General features: G+C 38.3%; 1 protein-coding gene across 1 annotated transcript; it reads left to right on the forward strand.

The window, feature by feature from the left end:
- Positions 1-4,590: 4,590 nt before the first annotated feature.
- Positions 4,591-11,216, forward strand: LOC126586552 (ABC transporter D family member 2, chloroplastic-like). The gene is made up of 10 exons (XM_050251404.1): positions 4,591-5,099; positions 5,183-5,372; positions 5,486-5,553; positions 7,265-7,591; positions 7,683-7,847; positions 8,608-8,836; positions 9,496-9,734; positions 9,829-10,153; positions 10,246-10,517; positions 10,877-11,216. The coding sequence occupies exons 1-10, from the start codon at positions 4,752-4,754 to the stop codon at positions 11,051-11,053; spliced, it is 2,340 nt and encodes a 779-aa protein (XP_050107361.1). The 5' UTR covers positions 4,591-4,751; the 3' UTR covers positions 11,054-11,216.
- The last annotated feature ends 11,356 nt before the right edge of the window (positions 11,217-22,572 follow it).

Consider the following 22,572-nt stretch of genomic DNA (forward strand, 5'->3'; position numbering starts at 1 on the left):
GGATGCCTAACTCTATTGTCAGTGATAGAGACCTCATTTTCATTAGTGCATTCTGTGTCACGCCTCGATCCCGATATACGTCCAAGATCGACATATGACGTCAGCACATCACTATTTATTTATCATGTCTGGTCTTCAAGACAAGACTAAAACTAATCAATGATTTAACCATGCATTCATTTTCTTTTATTTCATGGCTGCATCTAACCTTAGCATTAGACTGCCTACGTACCCTAAGAATGGATCAAGCCATTCGTAGTTTACCATTCACTAAACTCAGACATTTATCCCAGTGCATTCTAACAGGAAGGCATAACATTCCACAATCAATTATTGGGAATTGACAAACATGAATTACTAGATTCAGGGTTACATAACAAGACAAGCATAAATAACTAGATTAAGGGCTACATAACAAACTAACATGACAATCAAGATTTCCATTTCATCCATCTTATAAATCACTATGTTTCAACATAATACCGCAATTTATAGCATGCAACATCTCAAAGAACAACCAAAGAAGCACAATATTATTCTCTAGCCACATTGGTCAACGAATCTGATCATAGTAATAACAATCATATCCAACATCATTCCACAATCACTCCAATTAATCAATCCCAAAAATCAAAGATGCACGATATTAACATTTAACTACGTTGCGAATAAACCAAGCAGAACCATAAGCATAGTCTAATCGTGCAGGTGGTGATCACTTATCGTGGATATACCAAGCATGATCACCTATATAATACGTATGGTCCCCCATCGCGGATATACCAAGCAGAACCATTCATGTACCACTACTACATGGTGCAGTAAGTTCAACACACAATCTACCCCTACCTCAACCCCTATGATTACAACGTAGGCACCTGCACTATCAACTTCTCATGACCACTAACTAACATGTCACACAAGCATATAAGTTCTACATAATACTTCTAATAGAATTTTAGGCTCACATTGTCATAACAGTTATCATACATATAATTCATATTATCAAGAAGATAAATACACATATATCTCACAATAAGGCGTCCCATACACGTAAATCGAGGTATATATATTATCTAGAATAACTCACTAACTAATATAGGCCCACTAAGCCCTACCTAGTCTCTAGTAATACTAATTTTAGTATTTAAGAATAATTAAGAACATTTTGATCAAAATTAACCCTAGTAAATCAATCAGGAAGATTCACCCATCAGATTTCCAATCCATAAGTTAATAAGGTCTTTAAATAATACGTACAAATCCAATTTGGTGACGATCTAACGGTCGGTTCATCGTTTACTACAAAGGTCCAAGGGCGACAATCTACGAAACTAGGCTCAATCAACGAAATCACATCAAACAACTGTCAAAATTGGATTCAGAATATTAAATTTAGCCTAGAAAGACAAAGTTGGCCCACTGGCCACATGCCGCCATACACGCCGCCGCATGAGGTGGTTTCCAGCAAACGGAAACCTAGTTTTCCAACCGACTCCAAAAATCACCAAATTTCATGGGATTGCGAAAAATAACAAGAGGAAGAATTTTCATACTTGTGACGAAGTTCAATTCCGTCGGGAATTGCCTGAAATCCGCAAGAGGCAATCGGAAACCTTAGGATTAGTGCCCTTCGAATCATCGTCCATTTAAACTCCAACGCCTCACTCGATGCTTAGGACTTATTCCTAGGTCCAAAGGGAGTTGAACGACGGTGGTGGCCATCGATGGTGATTGCAAAAACGGTGGATCGCAGCCAAGAGACTCACTAAACCCACAGGTTCATTCTCTGTGAAACTGGGCTTAAACCTAGTTGGGTTTAGGTGGAAAGTGGAGAAGAAGTGACGAAATTTTCAAAGAAATTGTGCAGGAAAAATCAAGTTTGTAGTCGGGTTAGGAACTGGGTTGTGTTAGGGTCCAAGTTGGCTGCTTCCTTTCCTCCATCATTTCCCCTTTTTTGATTGGCCAATTTCTCCCCCTCATTTTCTTCATTTCTCTTCTCTTCTTCCCATCTGAATCGTACTCATGGCACCCAGATTGATGCTCCAACAAATCTGCAGCATTCCATATTAGTGATTAATTACAATTTTACCCCTGCATTTAACGGTTATTTTCATTTGTTAAAACTTTGTTTCACGAACAGTTTTCGCCTATGCACTCGCGAGGTCGAGCTCTATCCAAATATGTAAACAAAAGTGACAAAAAAATATAAGAATTAAATACGTCCTTGAAAGTCCGTTTAGTTCATTAAGGGTGTTTTCGTCCTTTTACTTATCGAAAAAAACTATACGCCGTAATTATAAATGCATCGAAACTAAGAATACGAAATACGTAATTTTAAATACTTAAATTTGGGGATGGGATTTCACATTTTGGAAGGAACTGTTTAGATTGCAAAACTCAAAGCTATGCATGATCTCAGGGTATCACCCATAAAGTGATGGCCAAACTAAGGTGATGAACATATGCTTGGAAACCTATCTCAGATGCTTTGTGGGAGGTCAACCAAAGAAGTGGGTTCAATGGCTCTCTTAGGTTGAATGGTGCTTCAATACTTTTTATCACACCCACTATTCTAAAAATCCCCACCTAGCGTCGTCTAGGCGGCTGACCACCATCCCGATTAATGCCTAAGTGTTTGAAAATTAAGAAAAGGCGCTTAGACCTGTTGAGGCACCCATCTAGCCCACCCAGACCCTCCTTGTCACATGCCTAAGTTACGACTCACTTAGATAGAAAACAGATAACTTTCATTTTGCATTATATGTTTTTCAATAAATTGTAAGAGACTTGTTAAATACTTAAATGAACACACATTATATGCTTGTTCTCCATATTTTCATTATGTTCCAATACTTCATAATATATGTGTCATTCTATTTTGTAGTTTATGATGAAATTATATATATTTTTAGAACCTTTCCTCCAAATACACTCCATTTGAGCTAGTCTATGGATACCCTCCACCCCATGGCATCCCTTATGAGATGGGCACTACAAGAGTTAATACTGTGGAGCAAAGGTTCCTTGAACGAGATAGGGTCTTATCGGTGTTGAAACCTAACTTGGAGATGGCTCATAATATGATGAAACAGTACAGTGACAAGAAGAGGACAGAGAGACATTTCACAATTGGTGATTTTGTTTACTTGAAGCTAATACCATACCAGTTGCAGACCTTGGCACTTAACAATTACCACAAGCTACAACCTAGGTATTATGGGCCCTATGAGGTACTTGAGAAGAGTAGTGATGCGGCTTACAAGCTTAAACTACCATTGGGGACTAAGATACATCCAGCGATTCATGTGAGTTGCCTTAAGAAACAATTGGGAGATCACACCAATGCTCAAACTATTTTGCCTCAGGTTATGGAAGATGGCTTGGCTCAAAACAGTCCTAAAGTTGTGATAGCTAGGAGAATTTACAAGAAGGGAAACTCTCTAGGTGTGCAAATTCTAGTGCAGTGGCAGTATCAAGAGGAGGATAATGTTACTTAGGAGGACTTCAATGTATTCCAGGCCAAGTTTCTTGATTTTTCTCTATGAACCTTGTGGACAAGGTTTTCTTAAGGAATGAGTGTTGTTATGAATTGCATATATGTGATTACTTAAATCACAAGGATAGTAATTAGCTATAGTTAAAGGGTTAAATTGTAAGTGAATTGGGGACTGAATTGTAATGATCTGGGATCTTTGAGTTCAATTGTAATAGGCCAAGTGTTGTAGGAAGTTATTTCAATAAGTCTGTTGAAGTTGTACAGCTGGCAATCACACACTAGATTGCTAGCTAATGGTATATCTCTCACCACACTCATTGTAACGGTTAGATTTGAACTAATAGAAAGAATATTCCAATTCCAACTTCTTCTTCTTTATTGCATTGTCGCCATAGTTGCTCAGTTTAGGTCGATTTCCAGCTAAGGATTGTGATTCTAACAACTCGAACTTCAAAAACTCCAAGAACTAATCTTTTTTTGGAGAGAGAGAGAGAGAGAGAGAGAGAGAGTGAGAGAGAGTGATGAGAGAGAAACTTTCCGACAGGTTGGTGAATTGTTGGAGGTAAAAATTGAGAATTCGAGATAGAGGAAGATAGAGAGTAGGGATATAAAGAGGGAAGACAGGCAGATGTTTTTAGAGATTGACGGATAAAAATAGGGAGGAGATGGAGAGGTTTCTAGCAGGGTCAGCCTAAGCATTTGGGATCTAGGTAGGCATTCGAAGTGAAGCCCTAGAGCTTTTTGAACCTCGATTCTTTGTACATTGATATGTAAAAAGAAAATTCGCTAAATACATGAAAATGTCTATTAACATCAAATATTATTAAAAGTAATGGTGCAAAAAGATATACAAATATTACATGTTTTGCGTTTTTAGATGCAAATGTACACTTCAGTTTACACAATTTTATTTTGTTGATATTTTTATTAAATTTAAATTGTATATATAAATTTTTAAATTTTGTTGCCTCCGAAGTGAGGGCCCTAGGCGGCGCTTACCTTGACTATCCTCTCCTCGGGTCGGCCTTAGTTTTAAGAACTTGACTAAGAAAAAGGTATAACAATATAAAATAATTTGTTACTTACAGAAAAATAATTTTTAATATCAATTGGTCGGTCAATGCATATTTTCTAAGAATCTGCACTGCAAGTAAACACTCATTTTGATAGTTGCAAGTATAAATTCTCACACAAAAACTTGTTTGCATGGAAGGAAAATCAGTCACTGGAGAATAAAAACAAAAAGCAAAAAATGGAAAAAATGATTATACAGGTACAACAAACATACTCTGTCTCACTCTGCTCCTCCTCCGCCTATAACTCCGCCAACAGCCGCCGTTGCCGCCTAATTGGAGTGAGAGTGAGCGACGGAGTCGAAAGAGGAGCAACGATGTCGTATGCTAATTGGCTCCTCTTCCCCAGATTTCCATCATTGTCCACCGTGTCCACCACTAGCAGAAGCAGCAGCAATTGGATGATGAGGAGGAGAGAGAGCAGCAACGACGTCGAATCATCATCTTCTTCTTCGAGATCTTCTGGGCGCTGTGCAGCCGCCTCGGGTTCTGCACCGCCGCCGCCAGTTCCGCCAGATACAGAAAAGGTCCCTTCTCTCTCTCTCTACGTTTTCTGTTTGATTTGATTATCTTTCTTCTTATTCCTCATGGGCTGGTCGCATTACTGCAGCAGAGGGAGGTGCCTGAACTGCCGACGCTTCTCCGAAGATTCTGGAAGGTGGCGGCTCCCTATTGGTCCTCCTCCGACAAGGTGCAAGCGAGGATCCAGCTCGCCGTAGTCTTCGCTCTCACTCTCGCCACCACCGGCATCAGCGTCGGCTTCAGTTTCCTCGGCCGCGACTTCTATAACGCCCTTGCCAGTCTCTCTCTCTCTCTAATTTGTTAATCTTATTGGTGATCAATTAAGTTAATTTATATTACTGAAATTTGTTCCTTTTTGCTTCCGAAATTGGATTTTGATGATAATTTGAAGACAAGAACCAAGAACAATTCACGAAGCAGCTGCTTTACTACTTGGGTGCATTTGCTGTCGGAATTCCGGTGAGCACCAATTGTTGCACTTTCACTCAGTTACCCACCCCTGAGCTTAGTTTTTTGGGAAAGTGCTAAAATGATCAATTTATGACTCTTTTGGATGTGCCTTTAAAATGACTGATCGTACTTTTAAATAAATATTTTTGGATTTCAAAAGCATTAAAGTGTTTTCTGCAAGAATCACTAATTATGTGCTTTTTCAGGAAGCACTTTAAATGTTTTTTTAGGATTTATTTGCATCTTTACTAAAGAATAATTTTAAAAAAAAATCACAAAAAACGTTTTTAGTCATTTTAAAAGCACATTCAAATGAACTCTTGCTTAATTTTAAGACTGAAAGAAGACAAATTAAATATGCACAGAGTATGCATAGCACATATTAGCACCAAAGAAAGGTTACAAATATTTTGTCATATTTGTGAATGATTACACTGTGTCGCTTTTCTTTATCTCATGAAGTTTAAAAGTGAGGTGTCAACTATCTTTCAAGACTTTCATAGATTGAATTTTTCTAACACTTGAAATAACCAAATTGCCTTCTTATCTCACCTCATATTTCTACATAAATATTTCCTAGAGAAGGACCCACATATATTTACGTGGCTTTGAAGACGGTCTCTGGCATTATGAAATGGTTATGCAGGATCCTCCTTGAATTACTAGTTTAGCCATAAAATGGTTTCGTGGGAGTCGGTGGCTGAGTTCTTTTTGGGTGGCAAAGAAATCCGGGAAGAGGATCCCCTTCGGATCCTCTTTGTGGGGATCCTAGGGATTCTCGAATCCAGTGCGTCCATCGTCATCGTGCGGTCAGAAATTATTTTAAATAATTGTATTTAAAATTAAACATGAACAGTACTTGATAAAAATTGATCGTACGATGAACAATGGATACACCGGTTTCGAGGATCGCTAGGATCCCCACCAAATGCATCCGAAGGGGATCCTCTTCCAGAAATCCGAAGCGGCGTGGTGGTGGGTGGTAATTGTCGTCGCTTCTCGGCGGCTGAGTTTATTTTTCACTCACACACTCTCTCTCTCTCTCTCTAAAGTTTGAGAATAAGCATAGAGAGAAGACAAATCTTTGACCTGAATCTAAAAATCATCTTTTTCAGTGACATGCATATGATATGCTCATAGATATGAGCCAACGTAAAATTCAGAGTTCACAACTTTCTCTTCGAAATAAAAAAAATTTGACGTAATCACTTGTGAATTTTTACAATTTATATGTGGGTATTTTCGTCATTTCACCTTTTTCCTGGTGTGCATGGTTTGTGCATTGACGGTTTTTCCTATTTTAGTCCTATGATTAAGAAAATAGGTTAATTTTTGCTATTTCCCTTCTTCCCTTTTCCCGGGTCTTCGCCTTCGCCTTCATCCTTGTGTAATCACCCGAAAGGAAAATACAAAAAGGCAGTTGCTAAGATTTTGTCAAAAAAGACCACAAAAGAACAATGAATGGTGAAACTATTGCCAGAGGTTTATGCCAGTGAATTGCAACCCACAATGGAAAAAGCTTAAAAGTTGCTAGGTTAGCTTTTCGGGTATTCTGTTCACAAGTTTCCACTTCTTTGCATTTTGATCATCGCCAATGGGTTCATATTCGTATGGTTGTTGTTTATTCGTTTGCCTATGCAATTATGTGGACATGGGAACAATGACCTGGTCTTACTGATATTGATATATTTGTTTCCTGTGTTGACAACTTTTTGTGCAGATTTTTGTGTTGCGATATTATGCAAGACAAACTCTTTCGTTGAGGTGGAGAGCTTGGATGACAAAACATTACATGGACCGTTACCTAAGCAACCAAGCCTTTTATAAAATTCAATCCCAATCAATCATTGATAATCCAGATCAGCGCATTGTTGATGATATAAGTTCGTTCACAGAAACTGCCCTATCCTTCTCCTTAACACTTCTCAATGCTGTGGTAGATCTCATCTCGTTCAGTAACATCTTATTCAGTATCTATCCTCCGCTGTTTGCTGTTCTATTTGTATATTCAATTGGTGGAACAGCTATAAGTATCTATCTTGGAAAGGTAACTTTACCTCCGTTTAACCAAAAAGTCTTTCCCATGCTGTATGCAATTGGAACTCAGTTTAATGAAAACATTGTATCCGTTTTTTCAGGATTTGGTTTCTTTAAACTTCATGCAAGAGAAAAAGGAAGCTGATTTTCGTTATGGACTTGTGCGCGTTAGAGAAAATGCTGAATCCATTGCTTTCTATAGTGGTGAAGCAAATGAAATGCAACTTTTGCTACAACGCTTCACAAGTGCTTTCAAAAATATGAGTGTATGAATAAATATATCGTTTCTGTTTTCACTTCTCTACATGCAGTCATTAGCCTTTACACTGAAGACTCCTTTTTCTCTCACAAATTTAATTTTACGCAATATTGTTGTGTGTGTAGTGTACTCACTTTAAACAACAGGATCTACTTTAAATACACTTGGATTGAGTTATGGCAGATGTGCTGGTGTCATTGGATCGATTAGTGATGCTAAGTAACTTCAACATCCACTAAAAAATTCTGTTTTTTTAAATGTAATTTAATTTGTAAGAAATATGACGATGCCAAACATGTAAGGGCTCTCATGATCCTTATTCAAGAGGCAAGAAAGATGACGATGCCAAACATGTGTTACTTAACATCAATAATTTAATTTGTAAGCATACGTGTGATTTCTTTATGTTATATACATGTATCTAATCTGATAAGTATCATGTTCCAGTTTTCAAAATTGAGATATTTTGACTTCAGTGCCTAGGTTTTGATCTCTGTTGATGTCACTGTGATATCTGTGGCTCATTCAAGAGACTGAGCTGCATCATTAGCCTCAGAACTACACAGTTATGCTTAGGACTTGCTGTTATTTTTAATTTACTTTTGGTACACATGCCTGCGAGGTTTGATCTAGAGCATGATCTGTTTACATTTAATATATTTACTGATTTAATAATATATTTACTGATTTAAAATTACTATGCATGTAGATTGTTATGCCATGCACATCCAATTGATTGTGTTTTAACTCATATTCCAACCTTGCAGAAATTGTTGATATGTTCAAGAAATCTCGAGGTTTTCACCAGTGGATACAGCTATCTTATTCATATTCTTCCCGCTGCTGTTGTTGCCCCTATGTATTTCTCAGGCAAAATTGAGATGGGTGTCATTGATCAGTCAACATCTGCTTTCAGTCATATTCTTGGAGACTTCTCCCTTATTGTCTACAGAATGGAGACTATCAGTGCATTTGCAGCTGTAATTGATCGACTTGGTATTGTCTCTGTATCTTTATCTATATATCTGCTATAACGAGGATCTGTTGCATAACTTTGGCTTGACCAGATAGAACTTCATAAGGAAGCTGTCTAATTTGCGTGATAGAACGGGGTCTTAAAATTGAACGAATATGGATTAGAGTCTCACTAGAAAGACATTGACAAAATAATGACACGTTTTCTTATCCATATTTTAATTTCTATTCATGGTTTTGCCTTCCTAGATTCAGACAGATAGTTACAGACATCATTTGCCCACATTGTATAACTTTTTGTACAATGTCATTTGAATCCATCTTCAATAATATTTGTTATGACTAGGGATGCAAAAACTACTAGAATGTGACCAAAATTTCAACTCAACTTTTCTACTCTTCACCATAGCTTTTATGTTGAACTTAGCACTTTTTTAAAACAAATCTTTTATCCTTGAAGTTTTGAGGTTAACTCTTCAAGTTAATTAGATTTATTCAATCGTTTACAAATTCATAAAAATATGTACCATGTCATTCTGTCTGACCCTGTTAATAAATTTACTTATGATGTCCAATATGGCAATGCTTTCTCTTCTGGCTCCGCACAACGAGATCTTTAATGGTGTAGATGTGTTTTGACTTTAAATACTTATTTGCCTAGTGATATCTGAAACATACAGGTGAATTTGATGATCTATTGGATAGCAGCAACTCAGAACGTCATTCTGACCCCTCAGAAGGGATAAGTTTGATACATAGTAACGTCAAAAGCTTACCAGAACCGGAGTCAAATGGAACCATTCCCATAGAAAAGCAACAAAAGTTAGTGGATATAGAGCACTTGACTGTGGAGACTCCAAGTGGTACTGCATTGGTTAGGAATTTATCGTTGGTAATCAACAAGAATGAGCATTTATTGGTAAGTAACTCCACTGTTCTACTGAATTTATCGTTAGTTAATATATCTTTTCGGGGAGCTGAAGACCATTTCCCGTACATGACCAATTGAACAGGTAACAGGACCAAGTGGGAGCGGTAAAACATCTTTGTTAAGAGCTATGTCTGGTCTTTTTAGTACTGGAAAAGGAAAAATCATATTCCATGTGAACTACGGAGAAGACAACCAAGCATCCATTTCTTCTGGTGTAGTAGATCTTGAGGTAGATACTGGTAGTGATAAATATGGGGAACTTCGGAGGCCCTCAAATAGGAATTATAAAGGCATATTTTTCCTTCCTCAAAGACCATATATGGTATTGGGAACACTTCGCCAACAGTTGCTTTATCCTACATGGGCTGAGGATGCAATTTCCACAGCGGACGGTACTAAACCAACTGGTATGTACTTCAACTCCTTTTGCCACATGGTACTCTGCTGACTGCTGAGGAAGCTATAATCAACTGTGACAATTGTTTTGTAATTCTTGCAGGGTCACTTCCTTTCTTGACGCAGGCACCAAATTCGAAACATACGAGTGAAAAGCCTAGTAAGCCCACAACGGAGGACCTGATACAGGTTTTGGAGGATGTCCGACTTGGCTATATATTATCCCGATTCAGCAGTTTGGATACTTCATATGAATGGTCTAGTGCTCTCTCCCTTGGAGAGCAGCAACGCCTTGCATTTGCTCGTTTACTGCTTTCGAAACCACGATTGGTTCTACTGGATGAATCTACCAGTGCTTTAGATGAAGTCAATGAGGTATTACCACGCTCTTTCCTCAGACTTTCAAGATTCATTTGTTCTTCCTCGTCCTTCCCACATGTATTGGACTTATCAGGTCCAGAGCATCTTCAGGAATTGCCCCTAACGCATTTAGTCAAATTTCGCGCTATGCACACGAACACCTGGAATGAATAATCTAGTCTATAAACTGTTAACACGCATAAGCTAATGAACTTGTTCCAAGTCTTTTTGAAGTGTTGGTTATGTACCACTCATTCGATATCATATGCACCTGATGCCCACCTGCTTCAATTTTTTTCCCATTGTTGAATCACTATGAAGAGAACATGATATAAGTTGTAATGATGATCTCCCGGTTGTGCTTCTGTTGGCAGGTTCATTTATATCAGCAGATTGAAAAGGCAGGCATAACATATATAAGCGTCGGTCACCGGCAAACTCTATACGACTTCCACAAGAAGAACTTACGGATCTCCACCGCGGAACCCAGTAGCGCCGAACCCAATTGGAGCATTGAATCCATCAATCGAGAAACATTATACAACTTATGAAACGTATAATTGCAGCTGCCTTTTCTTACATTAGGTCACTTGTTTGTTCTGTTTCTGTGGTGTGTTGCAAGTGTTTTCGGGTCCTTTGTCTCATAAGTAGTTTCTGCAAAACTTTCTAGGGTTTATATTATAAAACTTAGAACACTTAAGGTTTTCAGCTGAATTTGCCTATCCATATAATGATGGATTGCTTGTATTTATATCAGTTTACAAATTACAGAAGGGTTTTGAAAGAACCCCATTTACAAACACAGTTTGAATTTCAAATGATACAAAGCTATTATACTTAGCTAAGAAACATTCAAAAGAAACCTAGACCTAACAGACTTGTCCTTGGATAACAGTTGAACTTTAGAATATCCAACTGAAGAGTTGGAACTAGAGTTGGATGCTTGATAAGTCTGACTTGGTATAACATCCCCCCGCAAGCTGACTGGTCGAGCAACCACAGGAAGCTTGGACACTAAGAACTTGAAACTTGATGAAGACAGACCCTTTTATGAATAGGTCAGCAATCTGATCTTGGGAACAAATAAAATTTACCAAAAGCTCTCCACGGACCACTTTCTCCCTGACATAGTGATAATCCACTACTAAATGTTTCGTGCGCGAGTAGAACACCGGGTTAGAAGCTAAGGCTATGGAGGAAACATTATCACACCATATTTGAGGCCTGAGAAGATTTAAATGTAGGTCTCTGAACAATGAACGAAACCAAGATAACTCAGCGGCAGTGTATGCAAGCTGCCTAGACTCGGCTTCTATACTAGACCTAGAGACAGTTTTTTGTTTCTTCGAAGACCATGACACTAAATTTGGTCCCAAATAAACACAAAAACCACTAGTGGAGCGGCGTGTATCTAGGTTGCCCACATAATCTGTGAAATCTCATTCTTGGATTTCACGATTATAATCTACGTATTTGTATTATTGAGATTTATATTATTTTTCCAGAATTTATATTAATTTATTTGAAATTAGATTTCAATTAAACTAGTTACGAAGGTTGAAGTCTGGAAAATTATTATTTACTCGTTGACCTTTTGAGGTCACAAGTAACGTTTTCGAATAGGTCTCGAAGTCACGAATGCATAGGCGAAAGTCGTTTACGAGTCCGGATTATAACGGTATAGTTACGGACGTTTGAAGTTGTGTGTGGGAGTGATTTTCCAATTTTAACCTCAATTTGACAGCAAAAGGGATGGAATTAATGGTAAGGATAACCAAGGAACAAAATGCCGATAATATCGGCGATATATCGTCGATATTATCGGTTTTTCACCGGACCGATATTTTAATAGGTATCCAAAGAGTTTTCGTCAAAATATCGCGATATTATCGCGAAATTTCGGAACTGTGCAAGTCAGAGACGAACGTCGGAGCTGAAGCTCCGGCCGACTGTAAAACAGCCCCCTAGACTCCGATCTAGGTATGAAAATGAAATAGAAGACGAGAGGAACGTTTTTATAACGTCCGTTTGTCGTGAAACGGTCGGAGGTGTTCGGAAAGTTCGTCGACACCCACGGCCTCGCCGGAGATGGGTGTGCCTATTCCCGAGCTGATTTCATCCCAAAAACCTTGCAAAAACACGAGATAGAACTTCAATTTCACATCTAAGCTTCGATCTAGAACAGAAAAAGAAAAACCCGAAGCTTACCTAACCGAAGAAATTGAAGGAACTCGCCGGAGCAGGTGCGATGGTGTGCGTGTGGGTCTCGGTGCAGAGAGAAAAGAGAGGTGCATGTGGGTCTCGGTGCAGAGAGAAAGGAAAGGGAGGAACAGAAGGCCGTGGTGTGTGTGTGGGAGAAGGGAGAAGGGAGATCAAGAGATCTGTGTGTGTGTGTGTGGGGGAGTGGAGAATGGAGAGAATAGAGAAGGATCGAGAGAGAGAGACAAAGGTCTCTGTGTGTCTGCGTGTGTGATGTTTGTGTGCATGTCTGTCTGTCTACTCTGGGAAGGAGAGTTGCAGATGAAAGGAAATGAAAGAAAGAGAAATGAATGGAAGTAAGTGGGAAGAGAGGGTGAGAATCAGCATAAATGAGGGAAAATGGGGGAAAATGGAACCGTGAGGGAGAGAGATGTGTGAGGGAAAAGTGATGGGATATGGCGTGTGTGAGTGTGTAAAAGAGAGAGGGAGAGAGAGAGAGAGATGTGAGATTGTGGGAGAGAAAGAAAATATATTTTAAAAAATGGAAAAGAAATGATGTCTGATGGATGATGGCACAAAAATGTGGATTTTCAAAACCTAATAAAACAATATTAAATTGTCCACTTGCTGCACACTTAAACCAACTTTCTTGGTTTCCAACGTACACAACCCACAAGGCTATTCAAAAAATCAGACCAAAGCAGTGGCACACTACACAAGAATTTCGAGTTTGAATTCGCCTCAGATATTTTTACACATTTTCGAGCATAACTTGTTCGTTATAACTCCAAATTGAGTTCCGTTTACAGCCACGTGCTCGTAAAAATGAGAATTACTCAAGAATAGTAAAATAAGAGTGGAAAAATGAAGGGAAAATTGAGGTCCACGTGAAAAGCCTACATGGCATCGTATTTTGGTAATTTCACTACTACTAAGAATAAAATACGACAAATCGCGGGATAGGATGTCATAACCTAAGACACACCCCGACCCAGAATGTTCACCTAGACACCTGAATCGTGATGTGTTGGCCGACACTTGGAAGGTGACGAAGCCATAAAATGTAGTGATGTGAAAAATGTAAATAAATTAAAACCTAAAAGTGACTAATCTATAGGGCGTATGTGAGCGGGATTGAACTATATCACATATTTATAATATTCCCAATACATGCAAAACTATTTTGGGGATTTATCATTTGATGACTACTCTTCACAATACACTCACTCTACACATAGAGATGATGAAGATAGTGAAAATTTTTGAACCTCATAGGAACTCTATGTGGTACTAAGTCACTCATGTATCTTACCATGCAATGTATAAAGTGTAAAATATTGTACTAATTCATTATATATAAATGATTATGGTGTGTTTAAACTTCTTTCATTAATTACTACATATTTTCTACACTCACAATGTTTGCCAGCTCGCTATATAATCAACTTGATAATGTTAAATCCATCATGCAATGCATTTCCTTCCAATTTTTTGTGATAAACTAATAGATAATTGACTAAATAAACATCCTGCAAAGTTTCAATAAAAATTTCCAAGTTTTTCTTACAATTTCCGTGGTTTCCATATTATTTTTATCGATATCGATATTATCCCGATATTTCCATCGATATTTCTGTGTTTTCGGACTACCGATATTTCCGATATTATCGATATTTAATACCTTGAGGATAACATTGATACATGCCATATAAGAATGGGGAAGATATCGATTGAATTGAAAGAATAGGGACTAAAATCAGGAGTTTGGAATAGTACAGCCGGTCAGGAGGATCCTCTCCATTAGCACAGGAGAGGATCCAAATCCTATGGATCCTCTCTTGAGCTAATGGAGAGGATCCTCCTGACCGGTTATCATGGGTCGTTGGATTTTTATCCAACGGCTACAAACAGGGGGTCCCTTTAAAGTTATAATAATTATAGCCGTTGGATAAAAATCCAACGGCCCATGATAACCGGTCAGGAGGATCCTCTCCATTAGCTCAAGAGAGGATCCAAATCCTAGTACAGGGACAATTGGTGATAAAAAGGCCGGAAGTTATTTTATCAAGTTGGTTTTTATGCATTTCATCTTGGCTTACTGATGAAGGTTTTCTACATGAATAGAACATGGCTCGATATTGCAGCAGTGAAATCCATTCGAAAAGGTAAGAAAGGAAAAGGAAGGGGGGAAAGACTCTCTTCGATCTCTGTTTTCTGGGGGGGGGAGTCTCTTTCTTGGCTGACACTTTCCCCCAAGCTACACTACATCGACTCTCTATCTCTCTCCCTCTCTCTCCCTCTCGATGGAAATATCGGTGGAAATATCGGGATAATATCGATAGTTCCAATTAACAATCCCTCTGTGTGTGTGTGTATGTGTTTAGTTATTTTCTTGATAATATGAATGATAAAGGTTATGACCATTTGATCCTAGAATCCTATTAGAAGTATTCTGCAGAATTTATATGCTTCCATGGTATGTTTGTTGGTGACCTTGAGAAGTTGATGGTGTAGGTGACTACGTTGTAACTCATAGGGGTTGAGATGTGGAAAAGTTGAGGTGTTGAATTTACTACTCCATGTAGTAGTTGTACTTTGATGGTCCTGCTTGGTATATCCGCATTGGGGGACCATATGCATTCTAGGAGTGATCATGCTTGATATATCCGCATTAGGTGATCACTACCTACCTGATTATCTTGACCCTGTTTGATTAATCCGCATTGGAGGGGGTCACTAGTGGTCCTGCTTGGTTAATCCGCATTGGAGGACCATACTATATATGGATCGCGCTTGGTTAATCCGTGTTGGACGATCCTTATGGCCATGTATGCTTAAGAGTGATCATGCTTGGTTAATCCACGTTGGGTGATCACTTTCTAACAATTGTAGGAGTGACTCTGCTTGGTTAATTCGCATTGGGGGGGCCACTTCCTATTTGGTTACTTATGTAGGCTTCAGCCGAACCACGTCCCTCTAGCCTAGTTTTTTAATGCACTTATGAACGATGGTTTTTGGGAATCTTGGTTGGTTGAATGGGAAAAGCCGTTGGATGTTGGGTGATTCCTACGGAGTTTTCAATTACTTGATTATGATTCCATAAAGCATGATTCTATACTTGATGTTTATAGATTGTAATCGATAGTCTGTCTTTATTGAATATCTCATACTTGAATTATTGTCACTCACCCGAGCTCCGCAGCTTATCTGAGTTTCGTTCGGCCAGTGCACCATTTCCATGATGTGGGCATTGATTTTACCTATAACAGGTTTGAGTAGATTGTGAGAAACCCCTTGATATTTTGGTTCCGGAATCCTTATTTTTGCTAATTCCCATAAGATTAGTCTAGAACCCTAGATTCGAGTGAATGGGAATTACCCACAATGGATCTTGTGAATACAAATTAGAATTACCATGTTATTATTCATAACCCAAGTAGGGAATTATGTAGAGTTCTTTAATTAAATTCGTGAAATGATATGCTATCTCACTGATTAATTAACGTAATTAAATATTAATATTGTGCTTCGTGATTCCTTGATATGTTACAAGCTATGGATGGAGATATAATGTTGGAAACATAGTGATTGGTATGATGTAGTGAAATGTGATTTGACTTGTGTATTGGAAATGGTTATGACATGTGATTGAAATGCTTATTGAATTGCTTGGGTGATGTGAGGTATGGTAATAGACCGATAACCAATTGTGATGGGGATTTGTTGCTCAATATTGTTTCGTTTCGTTTAGTCTTCGTGAATTGACTAACTTGAATCATGTCTTGTTCCTTCGAGCCGTAGTTATGCTTCTTGGACTTCTGTTCGGTTCTGTTGAGTGGTCTGGAACTAAATTCTGCTTGGATTTCGTTGAATGATGGTCCGGAGTCCCCTTTGGTGTTTTGATTATGTTGGATGGTCTAAAATCCCCTTTCTTGAAATGTAGTGTTTGGCCAAACTGTGTCGCTCTAGCCTTGCATTTCGGTCTATGATATGTGATATTGATTGTTGTGATTGTGAATGATGTTGGTTGTGATTGTTGCCATTATGATTAGACTTGTTGACCAATGTGGCTAGATAATAACATTGTGCTTTATTGACCGTTCTTTGAGATGTTGCATACAATGATTTGCGGTGATATGTGAAACATGATGATTTATGTGTTGGATGAAGTGGAAATGTTAATCGTCATGTGGGATTGTTATGTTGCATATCATTGTATTTGTTATGATTAGACTTGTTGATAAATATGGTTAGAAAATATGTTGTGTTTCGTTGTTGTTCTTTGATATATCGCATAATATGCATTGTGGTATATTGTTGGGACAAAACGTTTTATGTGATGGATATTCAATTGTAGTGAATTAATGAACTACGAATAGCTTGATCTCTATTGAGGGTACGTAGGCAGTCTAACGAGGAGGTTAGATGCAGCCATAAACTATACGAAAAATTTCTATGAGATTTGGATCTTGAATTATGCTATGTACATATCTCGGAGGCGGGGTAGGTTGAGATATGGGTATTTGGTGACATCATGTGTCGATTCTGGACGTATGTCGGGATCGAGGTGTGACATAATCTCTGCATCTAAAAAAGCATGTAGTTCTACACCACCAGGTTTGTATACAAGACCATGATCATACGTGGCCTTCAAGTAACGTAATATACGTTTAACTGCCATCCAATGGGTATCCTTGGGTGAATGCATAAACTGGCATACTTGGTTAATAGCGTAAGAAAGATCAGGCCTTGTGATAGTTAAATATTGTAAAGCAACGAAGACGCTTTGATACTGTTCTTCATCCTTGTAGGCAATGGTAGACCCATAAAGGGACCTGGGAGGTCCAAGGACCCCTCGGCAACCCTGAATCGTTGCTTGAAATTTTCCAGAGACCCCTCGCACTCGAGGAGGAAAGCATGTGTGTGTAAGCTGCAGCGGCTGATCGACGGCGTCTTTGGAGAAGACGATCGCGTGAAGAAGTTTTCTTTTTAAGGCTTGGCCCAAAACACTAGTATTGGCCAACTATTTTAATTTTTTTTAATTAAAACAATATACAAAACGCAGTCGTTAGTGTATATTTTGTTTTAAATTCCTAGCTAGCACGTCTCCCAAGTCCCACTCTTCCCCATCCCATTGCCCTGATTTTCACATATTCACCCAATCCCCAATTCTCTAATTTTCAAAACCCTAAAATTCTAAATCCTACCTAATCCCATATTTAAACTTTACTCCAATATCATACCTCAATTTGTTTCAAATCTCCACACCACCACCATTTGGTTTAAAATTCATGCTAGTTTTTGGGTATTCTAATCTAATCTCAATTAAATTATATTAGATATTGATGGAGGTTTATAGTCAATTATTTGATATGATTATTTATATGTTTTATGTTTGTATTCTCATGTGATTATTGGATTTTAGATGGAATTTTTGTTTATTGGTTAATTGGTATATGTTTTTGTGTTTTTTATTTTTTTATCAATTGTGTAATGTAGAAATAAGAAACATGGAAAGATTTTTCACCAAAGCCAATAGCATCCTCTATTTGTTCAGATAATTCAAGTTCAAGACAAAATGAGTGTTACACTAATTTGAATAATCTTAAAAGAGACCTGAAAATAAAACTTCAATGTTATAATTAAACTTTTCAATGTTATTTTTATCTATTAATTTTTTGACCTTTATTATTGGGATCCTTCAAGTTTAAAATCTTGGATCCACCACTATTTGTAGGGTTCACCATCATAGACACTGAGTTAATTTCCTACAGGAGCTGAAGTCGCAATAGGCTTGGCATTTGTAAACTTTGTGCGTTCCAACAAATCAAGAGCATACTTTGATTGCATCAGATGCATGTGATCATCAAAATATGTGACTTTAACACCCAAGAAATAACTTAATGGACCCAAGTCTTTCATGGAAAATAACGTGCTGATCTTCTTGATTAACCATGACATTTGAGTGTTGTTGTTCCCTGTGAGCAATATGTCATCAACATATATTAACAAGATCAAATAAACTCATCTTTGATTAAAAACAAATAGAGAGTAATCACACATGGACTCTTGGAACCCCAATTGAAGTAAAAAATCAGAAAACCTCTGAAACCAGGCCCTCGGTGCCTGTTTTAATCCATATAATATGCTTGACAACAGGACTAAAGGTCTCCTTGTAATCGATCCCTAGTTTCTGATGAAAACCATTTGCCACAAGCCTCACCTTATGTCTCTCAATCGAGCCATCTGCACGTCGTTTGATCTTAAACACCCACTTATTTGGCAATGGATTCATGCCACTATGATAAGGGATAAGGTTCCAAGTGCCACACCGCTGCAAGGCACTGAATTCTTGGGCCATTGCAGTCCTCCATTCCTTGTGTTTTATTGCCTGGCTAATACACGTTGGTTCAAAAACTTTCTTATCAATAATAACATGCAAAGCATATTTAGGATTTGACTTTTTTGACCCCAGCTTTGGACCGAGTCATCATTGAGTGTACTGGAGGTGAAAGATGATTTAAAGCATCAACCGTTGTAGACGGTATTGACTGAGATTGGTTCACATTAACTGAAGGCACTAATTCTTGCTCATTTGAGAGAGAAAGCGGTGCACGAAAGCTGGGAATAGGATCAGGTTGTATTATAGGTGTGGTGTGACTATTTGTGGTGAAGGACACATGTAATCTAGTGGAAGGCTCATGATTGACTATGGGTGAGGCTAAGGTTTGAGGAGTCGGTGGTGGATGAGTGTTTGAGTTTGGAAAGGTTACGATAAGGTCAGGTATATGTGAGTTACCTGTATTGTGGACGTTTTCCTTGAGAGATGTAAGCTCCTTGAATGAAAAAGAGTCCTCATCGAATAAAACATGGCGAGACAAATAAATTCGTCTCGTGGATAAATCCAAACACTTGTATCCTTGATGATTCAGCGAGTATCCTAACAAGACTTGGGTTGAAGTTTATTCCGTGAGTATGGTGTCAACCAAGGAAAACATTTAGAGCCAAAAACTTTAAAAGATTCATAACTCGGTTTTCTTTGAAACAACTTTTCATACGGGGAGACATTTGACAAAACTCTAGTTGGAAATCTATTTATTATATAAGTGGTTGTCAAAAAAGAATCAAACAAATATTTATCAGGCATGTGAGCATGAGAAAGCAATACAACACTAGTTTCGACTATATGACGATGTTTTCTTTCCGCAATTCCATTTTGCTCAAGATGTTTGGGGCATGAAAAAAGTTAGGATATTCCCTCAATTGCAAGAAACTGTTTAAAAACATGACTCATATACTCACCGCCCTCATCACATTGAAGACGATTGATGCATTAAACATTTTTTCAACATGTGCCTTGAATGTAACAAAAATCCCAAACACTTCATATTTGTTTTTCATGGGAAAGATCCACGAATAGCAAGAAAAATCATCCACAAATAATAAATAATAATGAAAACCTTCAATTGACATAACTGGTGAACACCACACATTGGAATGTAACAGTTCCAAAGGAAATTTAGACACAGACTCTAACTTGTGAAAAGGAAGTTTTGTACTCTTGCCCAACGGACAAGAATCACAAAACGTTACATCTGCAGTACCAAGACTTGGTACTTGATTATTGGAAATTAAAAACTTAATAATTGAGGACGCAGGGTGACCAAGACGGGAATGCCATTTTTGGGTCGAGACTCTAACTCATAAGAACGCTGAAATATGATACTTGGACAATCCACCGCCACCTGGAAATGGGTATAACCTAGTCTCACATCTCCCTCAGAAAAGCGTATTCCGGGTCTTGAGGTCCTTAACAAGAAAAAAATAAGGGAAGATTAGTAAATAACAATGGTTATCAAGGGTAAACCTATGCGCGAATATAATGTTTGTGGAGGCAGATGGGCAATGGAGAATTTGGTTTAGTTCAAATGAGCAATCTTTAGTGTGAATGTGATTAGAACCAGAATGTGAAATGGAAAGGCAAGTATCATTACCTACACCACCAATATTTTCGTTACCATTGTACTCCTTAGGGTTTACCAGATTTTGAATGTCAGGAGTCACATAATCGTTGGCACCTGTGTCAAGCAACCAAGTTCCATTTTGTTGTCGATTCAAAGTGATTGGTGAAGAGGCCATGGCAGTGAGACGTTTTGTTGGAACACATCCCTCATGTGCAGCATTCATTCGTTGATAACTGTCTAGAGCAGGATGTTCAAGCTTGCCACAAATCTGGCAAGTGATTCTTTCTCCACTTGAAAACCACCACGTCCATTGCCACGGAAACGTCCACCATGTCCACGGGCAGCAACAAAAGCATTAATTGGAGCAGCTTCAACAGCAGGTACAACTCCATCATTCGCCTCTCTATTGTCAGAAGAAGGGCTTTAAGGGTTGGGTACATGATAGGAGTATCACGTGCCTGAGCTGCACTCACAAGCATCTCGAATGCAGGACCAAGATTATTAAGAATAATTTGAACCAGTTCATCATCACTTACTGGTTGTCCGGCAAGAGCAAGGTTATAAGAGATCGCGTTCATACGATCTAAATAGTCAGCCACAATGAGGTCACCTTTTTTTGTCTGGAGTAGTTCATTCCGTAGAAAGAGGGTTCTATTCTGAGAAGTAGAGGCATAACTTTGCTCAAAAGCCTCTCATGTCGCACAAGCAGTGCGCTTGCTGGCTACCATTGAAAGAACAGATGCAGTCAGCAAGCCGTTAATCCAACTGAGGATCATTTGATCATGTTGTGTCCAAGAAGTGTAAGCAAGATTGACAACGCTACTGCCCGCTAAATGCTTTGCAGGGCAGACGTGAGAGTCGTCGACATATCCCATCAAATCTCGACTCTTTAGGATTGGCAAAATCCGAGTCAACCATAATGGATAGTTGGTGCGGTCAAGCTTGATATGAACTACGGTGGTCATGGTTGATGAAAAAGGGTTGGTCGAGGAGATTGCAACAGGGGTAGTGGTGTTTACGATGTTGTTTTCAGCCATTGGGAAGGTGATGGGCTTAAAAAAAATTGGATCTTTTTGTGGTCATTAAACGGAAAGGCTCAATACCATGTAAAACTCAGAACACTTAAGGTTTTCAGCTGAATTTGCCTATCCATATAATGATGGATTGCTTGTATTTATATCAGTTTACATATTACAAAAGGGTTTTGAAAAACCCCATTTACACACACAATTTGAATTTCAAATGATACAAAGCTATCAGACTTAGCTAAGAAACATTCAAATGAAACCTAGACCTAAAAAACTTGTCCTGGGATAACAGTTGAACTTTAGAATATCCAACTGAAGAGTTTGAACTAGAGTTAGATGCTTGATAAGTCTGACTTGGTCTAACATATATATGATCAGATTCTATACAAAACTTTCCACTTTATGTCACTTATAAACTATTCAAACATGACACACGAGCCATTTGCCTTTAGTTTGTGCAGCAGTTTATAGCTCTTCCAGTCAGGCACGTTGTACACTTTGCAAAAGTGAAGTGACTTCCGTGCATCCTTTTTCTTCACTACGTTTATTTTTGGCGTTTGAATTGAATAAGTGTGCGGAAATCATTTCTTTTGCAAAATGATTTTCAATATATGCTTGAACCTAAGAATCAATGCGTGCAAACGACTCCATGATTAAGGTATTGAAGTTAGGGTTTGGGACATTTATTTTGCAAGCAATAACTACCCTATACGCAAGGAGACTACAAAGAGGGAAAGATGAACTTGAAACAATGAAACCTCTGATGTTAGATCGAATATGATTTGCTTGTCATAATCCATGGTTTTAGGGTGAAATTGGCCAATGAGTTCGTGAAGAAATTGTAGTAGCACGAATTATGAGCTCTCCAGTAACTGTTGA

The sequence above is a fragment of the Malus sylvestris genome, chromosome 10, assembly GCF_916048215.2.
Source record: "Malus sylvestris chromosome 10, drMalSylv7.2, whole genome shotgun sequence".
Taxonomy (NCBI): Eukaryota; Viridiplantae; Streptophyta; class Magnoliopsida; order Rosales; family Rosaceae; genus Malus; species Malus sylvestris.